General features: G+C 37.6%; 1 protein-coding gene across 1 annotated transcript; it reads left to right on the top strand.

Annotated features, from left to right (window-relative positions):
• Positions 1–1,115: 1,115 nt before the first annotated feature.
• chst6 (carbohydrate sulfotransferase 6) lies at positions 1,116–8,725 on the top strand. Its single transcript, XM_088417400.1, has 2 exons — positions 1,116–1,307; positions 6,509–8,725. Exon 2 carries the CDS (start codon positions 6,556–6,558, stop codon positions 7,744–7,746), a length of 1,191 nt encoding a protein of 396 aa, XP_088273526.1. The 5' UTR covers positions 1,116–1,307; positions 6,509–6,555; the 3' UTR covers positions 7,747–8,725.
• The last annotated feature ends 274 nt before the right edge of the window (positions 8,726–8,999 follow it).

Below are 8,999 nucleotides of genomic sequence, written 5' to 3'. Positions count from 1 at the left end.
TATCAAATTATTAAGTGTTTGTATGTGAATATAATTTTCTAGATTGTTTTTGCCGATTGTGGTAATATTTAGTTTGGTCTCCACTTTTACATTTTAGAATTACTTTTGCCATCGTCATTTTGGATGGGGGAAAACTTGTAAAGTACGTATCACAATTGTATGCAAAAGGTTGTAATGTACTACATTTTCCATCATATTTTATTTTACTAATGTCAGATGAATATTGCAACCGTCTGTAGACCATTTTTTTAATAGTTCTATTGCACGTATTGAATTTATGATTTTTTAAATTAAATAAATACATAACACAAACGTTAGATGCATTATTTTGCTCTATAATACAGTATCGCTTTGTGTATGTACCTGTCGGGACAAGACGTTTTCCAATAATATTTTTACGAATGTCAAATCGATATTACAACAGTCAGATGACCTTTTATTTTTTCTAACGCTTTACAACATTTAATAGTTTTTATTTCACTGCATTATGTTAATATGATCTATAGTAATTACGACATAAATGTTAGACTCATATCACCCTCTAATATAGCTTTATGTACCTGTCGGGACGAGGGTGTGTAATTCTTTTGGTGCCTTTTTATGAAACTACACGCCCCCATCCTACATCCTGCAATTATACTCATAGTAGTTCTTTTGGTGCCTTTTTTTTGGCACTACACACCCATGTCCTACATCCTGCAGTCAAACTCGTATGGGGCAATGTTGAGGAGTTTCATAAATTCATTTTATCTGTCACACTCTCCTTCAATGTTTGGTGGGTCCTAACAACTGATTGGTTACCCAGCTCTTCAGGCCAAGACAGAGCAGGGTAACCAATGAGAGGTACTTTTTGGTCACTCTTGGACCAATGTCGTGATTGGAACATTTATTTATTTAATTCCGTATTCATTTAGAGAATTAAACATTTAATTGATTAATGACAAATCTATCTAATTAACGAAAAAAATATTCAATTACCGAAACATTGAATTAATTAATGAAACATTTATTTAATTATTGACATGTTTATCATTATTTAATGAAACATTTACTTATACTTTTGGCACTTTCGGTCCTCCATATTGTCCTGCCTACACTTTACATCCACCCTACACTCTACACTGTAACCTACAATACCGCCCAGCCTAAACGTGGCTCGCGTGGCTCTCCACTATTCTGGACACTCCCTTTGTACACGGTCCGGCGGGTGCAGGGGTGGAAAAAAAAACTGTTTGGAAACTCGCAAGGTCTCGTGCGAACACCGCCGGTTCCGTTTCGAAGCATTGCAGTACACTACAACCTCGAAGGTAAGCTTCAACTACTGAATTCATCGGAACAATAACATCAACGCTAGGTTTACGACGTAAATTGAATAATTTCTTTGATGTTTCGTCTCATGTTATATTAGTTTCCACGGGGCAAGCAATACGTTCTTGCCCTTTAACCATTTTAATGTAGGTATAACAAGTGATGTTCTCGTATTATACAGTACGCATTTCATAGGTGGAGACGGCAGGCAGACCAAAGTGTGTAAAATTAGCATTTTGAAACAAAGTGGGTTTGTGTCTGTGAGTGCGCGGGCGCGCGTGTGTGTGTGTGTTTCATAAAACTAATCCTGGATGAATTACAAGTGGAAGAGCCAAAATGACCTCTAAGCAGGATCCCCAACTTTTTTTTATCACCACTGCCGGTCAACGTTTAACAATTTTAATTTGTGTGTGTGTGTGCGCGCGCGCGCGTGTGTGTGTATTTATGGGTGATGATGGTGTTGGTGGTGGTGGTGTGTGTGTGTGTGTGTGTGTGTGGGGGGGGGGGATATCATGTGCGCACAAAATATGAACTCACCATTAACTAATGGGAGCCCTCAGCTTGTTTTTGACTCATGGGCCACAATGGATTCTAAAATTTTAAAGAGGAGCTGGTCCATTAACATTAGACTAGAGTGTTTGGGCCAGATATACTAAAGCGTTGCATGGTACTGTAAGCACATGTACAATTTACTAACAATATGCACTGAGGACTGCACTTTTAATGTTCATAATAGCACTCATACAGGTAGCACAATTGTGTCAGGAAATATGTAAGATGAGGCATTAACGCAAAACCGTATTTATAGTGCATGTTACTGCTATTTCAAAGATAAAAGGGTGAGCCCAAGATTGCTGGTGATGTTAAAGAGAGAAGTAAGAAGATGATTTATATGTAAACGATGCTGGAGATAACCCTGATTAGGAAATATCAGCATAAAAAGCGGCACCCAAAGGGAAATAAATCCTTTCTATATTTTTTTATTCATGATTTTTTCTGATTCTATACATGTATATTATATATACGTAGCACTTACTATCCTATTTTGGTAACAATTTTAATATGTATGTCTAATTATGATGTTTTACCTGGAATTCTAAACACATTATTTAACCTATTTAACATAGGTTTGGATTGCCTATCATACGGTGAATTTGCCTTACGACCCCAACCGCGGAACCCAACCCGAGCCCACTGTATATATATATATATATATATATATATATATATATATATATATAAAAACGATGAAAAGTTGAAACTTGAAAAATAGACCTGCACTAAACATGAATATGTGGAATGATATGAAGTTTGAACGGAACGAAATGAATGAACTGGGAAAGAGTTGAAACAAACCTAAAAAACGGTCGGAATAATAAAAATAATAATAACTAGAATATTTGCAATTCCTGAAGAAATTGCGTGTGAAGGTGAAACACCTGAAGGGAGAGGTGTTGAATGATGTGGAATGGCGGGAATTTGGGGAATCAATTAAAGTTGGAACAGGCGGAATCGGATGAAGAATGGCAAGGATATAAGGGAAAAACTGAAAAAGTGGAATTGTGGGTAAATTTTAAATTCTGAGAAGAAGAATATGTATACCACCGTGGAATTCCGGGACTTAGGGGAATTGATTAAAGTTGGAACCGTCGGAATCGGATGAAAAATGGCAAAGATATAAGGGAAAAAGTGAAAGAGTAGAATTGTGGGTAATTTCTGAATTGTGGGAAGAAAATGGATACTATCTTGGAATGGCGGTACTTGGGGGAATCGATTATAGTTGGAACGATCCAAATCGGATGAAGAATTGCAAAGATATAAGGGAAAAACTGAAAAAGTGGAATTGTGGGTAATTTTTGTTTCGTGGGTAAAAATGGAAAAGCGGGCATCAGGGGAATCAATTAAAATTGGAAAGGTCGGAATCGGATGAAGACTGGCATAGACAGAAGGGAAAAACTGAATGAGATGTCTGATCAGATATCCAAGATGGCCGCCCCTGAGGGTTGATGGGAAATGGAGTCTCAGTGTATGTGGGCAAGTGTCCAAGATGGCTGCTTGACCACCCCATGGGAAACGGAGTACTTTGTCTACCTGAACAGTCGTCACCGAAGACCAAACGCCCACACAATGAATGACCTAATTGAAAATGAATTGGTTCATTAAAGGTACAGTGTGTGGAATAGTGGGGAAATTTTTATTCCTGGTAAGAGGTAAATGAATACACCAAAGAAATGGCGGGTATGAATGGAATCGATTAAAGTTGGAACGATGGGAATCGGATGAAGAATGGCGAAGACAGAAGGTTACAATGTTTTGGCAAGAACAGTTAACTGAGGAATTATGGGTAAAAAATGGGAAAAACTTGAAATTGTTGGTGCGAGGGTGTTCTTGGCAATCTAACCCATAATGGGAAACACCAACACAAGTTCGAACGATAAGTATAGGTCGGACGCAAATGGAGATATCACAAGCGGAAACATAAAAAATCTGATTTTTCGCGAGTTTTAGGGGGCTATTACTTATGCAAAACAGATGCATTGTGGGTAAATGACACTTTGAGTTCATAGGAAGGGTCAAGATGAATGGTTAAACGCTGAATCGGCCTGAATCGGACAAACACCTATAGTCATTAAAGTGAAAAAACAATAATTTTTCAAATTTTGTAAAATTTTGTAAAATTTGTTCCACCTTCACACAATAAAGAAAATGGCCGAACACAATAACATATGTGTGAAGGTTCCACCTTCACACAATAAAGTCAAGGAATAACATATGTGTGAAGGTTTCACCTTCACACAATAAAGTCAAGGAATAACATGTGTGAAGGTTTCACCTTCACACAATAATAAAGTCAAGGAATAACATATGTGTGAAGGTTTCACCTTCACACAATAATAATAAAGTCAAGGAATAACATATGTGTGAAGGTTTCACCTTCACACAATAAATATAAAAAATGTTCAAAAAATAATGCACAAAGAAAAAATACCTCATAGGCGGCTGCCACTTTTGAGGGAATTAAAATGTCTTTCTTTCATAAGCCAAAGTTCTGCTTGTTAATTATTGCCCAACCGCAGAAGTGTGCACACAGAAAAACAATGCAAGTGCACATCTGCCAAACATGATGTCATCATGGCACAAGCTCATCATGTCATAACGGCACATGATGATGCAAACAATAAACTTTTATATACAAACGTAAACATGTAAAAGACAAAAAAATACAATAAAATGAATAATTTAATCAATAAATTTAAACAATTAAATTTGCACTATTATGCCTACATTTACAGTTAGTGTCGGGCATCGTTTGAATATGGGCAGTTCCTGTTTTTCAATTTGATTCCTGTCCATAACAATTCTTGATTTAGATTCCCCACAAACAAAATTATAACAATAATAATAATAATAAACTAGAAAATTCTGGCGTAAATTTTGAATGGGGCTGCTGACTATTGTAAGGGCAGAGTAAGTAACGTTCTGTCAAGTTGTCACAGAGCATTTGCACGCAATAAAAAAAGTCTGTTATCTAGCTGACTTATTTTTAGCCACCCTGCCACACTGCCAAACCACCATCTTGTGATCTAAGTTTTTGTTGGGGGTGGTTTAGGACAAGGGGCTAAAACGAGACCCCTGTAAACAAGTAAAAATGGGCGAAAAGGCACATTCAAAAATTCATTGCTTGCATACTTTACATCTTAGAAGATGGCTGCACTTGACGTTTTCATGTCTCAAGGTGCTACCAATTTGTAGAGCTTTGACAAAGCATAATACTGCTTTCTTAAAAACAACTTAACGGGCTTTACTTTGGTTTTGTTTTCCTCTCTCACTTTGTGGCGGAATTTGTATTTGTCCGATCACCTGAGCTTGGCACCTGTCAGTCACCAATGGCGGTATTAGCCATACATAAAAGCACGGGATATAAAAGCACATTTTCTTACATTGCTGATAATGTACATATGAATTTTTAAACTTTGACGCTACTGTATGTCATTTTATAATCAAAGGTGTAACACAATCGCGGGCTCAAAAGGGCAGCGCTCAGAGGGAAGAAGCTATGTATTCAAATCTACACGATTGATTGCTTGATTGAAAATGTATGTGGAAAGGTGCTTTTATTTTCTAATTGATCCTCAAATGCTAGCTTCATATGTTGCTTTGTTTGCATTTGAAAAATGTCCTGTGTTTTGCGCTCTGCATTACAGTAAAACATGTGGTGAGGTAGCCAGCCAAGGCATCAAAGTACACCTTACCATACCAAATAATGTACAGTATGGACACGAACACCTCACTTTGCTTTAATTTAGAAGTCCTTCCCAGAAGCAAGTTGCAATAACATTTACTTGACTTCCTACTGCTCAAACTGTTCTTCCCTCCCAGAGTAAGTCAGGATTTCTACTACAAAACAGCATTGTTCTGAAACTGCTTTAAGTCGCCAATTCGGTGCAGTAAAAAAATTACTTACGCTGACATTTTATTGGACGATGCCTGTTGCCAGTGTTTTGCATCGCATTGGGCGTAAATTTGCAATGAGTTAGCAGCACTACAGTATCCCTGAGAGCAGTTGAATAACTTTTCAGAGGCACTTAATAGCTGAAAATGACTGTGCACTTAGATGCTGACATCCTATGATGGTTGCTGTTGCTACTCATTTCTTTTGAACAAACCTGGCAAAGTCAAATATATATTCTGTGGGTCTGACTTTACTTTGTCTCAATGAAAATATTCATGGGGAAAGAGCTGTCTAAAATATCATAGTTTTAATTCAAGTTAAAAAAAAATGTTATTTCAAAAATAGCATAATGCAGTCATTCATTGAGTGGAATTGTGTTATTTGGTCTTGCTCTGCGTTTATAATCATTTTTCATCAAACAAAAAATGTATTTTTATTTTTACCCAAATAGCAAATTATTCAGTAGCAGCCCATGAGAAATTTAGGATGCACCTATTACTTTCAAATCACCTGTGTGGCAATATTTAGGTTTTTCAGTTGAAGTAATGAATGTTAAAATTTTGGCATATCTGACAAACCATTTGCTTGTATGTAATACCTAATTAAATGAATGGTAATTAATTCCCGTCTTTTATTGCTTTAGATCAAACTGTATAACTGTGAACAGACTTAGTGGTTAAGTGTAGTATTTTTTCTGTCCGTCCAGTTCCTCAAATATGTCATTCTCTCTTTCCCTGCCTCTTGCAGCATAGGTAGCGTGTGATACTACGGAGGAAAACCACAAGATACCAGTCATGCCCCGTTACAGAGTGAACTTCAGCACAATGGTTTTCTTGTTGATTCTGCAGGGAGCAGCAGTGTTCCTTTTCTGCGGCTGGTACATCAGGCTAAACCCTCACGACTGCAGCCCCTCCAGTAGGAAAGTTCATGTCCTGCTGCTGTCATCATGGCGATCAGGGTCATCCTTTGTCGGTCAAGTGTTTAGTCAACACCCGTCTGTCTTCTATCTCATGGAGCCTGCCTGGCATGTTTGGACCAAACTTAAGAACTCCGGTGCGCTGGCACTACGAATGGCTGTACGGGATCTAATGCGTAGCATGTTTCATTGCGATTTCTCCGTGACAGATGCCTACATGCCAGAGCGTCACAACATGTCCTCTCTGTTCATGTGGAGCCACAGTCGAGCACTGTGCTCACCGCCGGCTTGTTCTCTCACACCTCGTGGCTCTTTCAGCAATCAAACCCGGTGCTTGCAAACATGTGATGCGATGGGCTTAGAGAGTGTCCAGGAGGCCTGCGTTTCTTACAGTCATATAGTGTTGAAATCAGTGCGAATTTTTGAACTGGAATCCCTTTACCCTCTCTTTGAGGATCCTGACCTTGACCTACGCATCATTCATCTGGTTCGGGATCCTCGGGCTGTGGTGCGGTCAAGAGAACAGTCTGCCAAAGCTTTTGTTGGTGATAATGCTGTCGTGTTGGAGCAGAGAAACATGCCAGCAGCTGAGGTACAATACCAAGTTGCACAGGAGATATGCCGTAGCCACGTGCGCATTAGTCAAAGGGCGCTACAGCATCCCCCACCATTTCTAAAAGGCCGTTACAAAATGGTCAGATATGAGGATGTTGCTCGCAATCCTCTGGTGGAAATAAGTGCCATGTATGAATTTGTAAATCTGGAAATGACAAGTCAGTTGGAGGAATGGATTTATAAGCTGACTCATGGAAAAGGAAAAGGTTCCTTGAAAGAGGCCTTTGATATCACCTCAAGAAACGCTGCAGATGTTTCCCAGGCTTGGCGCACCACACTGTCACATAATAAGGTCAAGAGAATCCAGGAAGTGTGCAAAGCTGCCATGTCACTACTCGGTTACGCCACCGTTAACAGCGATAAAGAACAGAAGAGACTTGATATTGATTTACTGGCACCACATAAACCATACCAATTCAGCTGGTTACCACCCAGAACACAGCGCCCTAGTTAAGGTTCAAACAGTGTATATTAAAAGAGACATTATTAGACTGAAGCCAGTCTACTATGGATTCTTTTTAGGTTGTGTATATAACATGAGGCAATATCGGTATGATATCTGAGGGCATACGGGGTGGTTGTAGTGACCACAGGTTGTCACATGGTGAGAGAGTTAATGTAAACAATCCCTTTTCTTTGACTTGCTTCTAGGCATGGGCCACTATTAGATTTTAACACTATGATAAACATTAGCAAATGTATTGTGTTGTTGCTGTATCACAATATTGAAATTACAGCTCTGAAATCCTTAAATACTGTTATGTGGGGGGTATTAAAAAAATAAATAAGAAACTGAAATTTATTTTCAATAGGTTCCAATCATTGTTACTTTTAAACAAGATATTGAATAATTGGTAAATAATGAAAAGTGAACTATGTTAAGTTTAAGTAGATATTAACCTTCTGTTACAATTCCTAGCAAGAGCAATTTCTAAAACAAACCCTGATCACCTCCACAAATCTCTTTATTTAATCCCAAAAGGAGACTCTGGGGTTCCATTTTAACTCCTAAACTGGGTTTACTATTGTTTATTGATGTCTATTGGAGAACTGTAGTGAAGTAAATGTTTAAGATTGTACTATTGTACATCACGGATTCAACAAAAGACATAGATCAAATTGATGACCCACATAGAGTCAGTAGGCGCTTGTGAAAAGTGCAGGCAATAACGAATAATTCTAAACTATATTTGAACATTAATGTATTATGTTACAATATACAGTTGAAGAATGACCTTTAAACATTCTATAATTTAACTGCAGCTGTATAATTATCAACATTTTAAACATTCTAGTGTTTAAAAAAACTAGTTAGAAACACTGTTAGAAATCGTAAAATGATTACTTTTCAGTGTATTACCAAAGTCTTTGGCAATATGTTAATCTCTAGAGAGTTCCTTAAGACTTGAATAAAAATATACAGTATAATACAATGCATGTGTCATTTGTTCATTCTGTGTTCAAAACAAAACAGAATCATATGAGTTTGTGTCTCAAAAACCCTTCCAAAATATGAAAAAAATGGGGAAAGGATCGTTTTCACATTTTCAAATTTGTGCACAGAAAAAAAAAGTGTGATTTAGGCATTTTGGTGTACCTTGTACTTGTTTTATTTTTATTTCTTAAAACAAAATACCAAATTCAAGTCCGTATTTTGAATTTCGGACCTGTGATAACCATTTTGACAACCCTCTCTGGGAAGGGCCC

The sequence above is a fragment of the Hippichthys cyanospilos genome, chromosome 6 (assembly GCF_059441005.1).
Source record: "Hippichthys cyanospilos isolate Australia breed blue-spotted pipefish chromosome 6, RoL_Hcya_1.0, whole genome shotgun sequence".
Lineage (NCBI taxonomy): Eukaryota > Metazoa > Chordata > Actinopteri > Syngnathiformes > Syngnathidae > Hippichthys > Hippichthys cyanospilos.
Note: the sequence above shows the minus strand (reverse complement) of the source record. Positions and strands in the feature narration are given on the sequence as shown.

Coding starts and splice junctions, on each gene's coding strand:
- chst6 (XM_088417400.1), top strand. CDS start 6,556: ATGCCCCGTTACAGAGTGAACTTCAGCACAATGGTTTTCTTGTTGATT.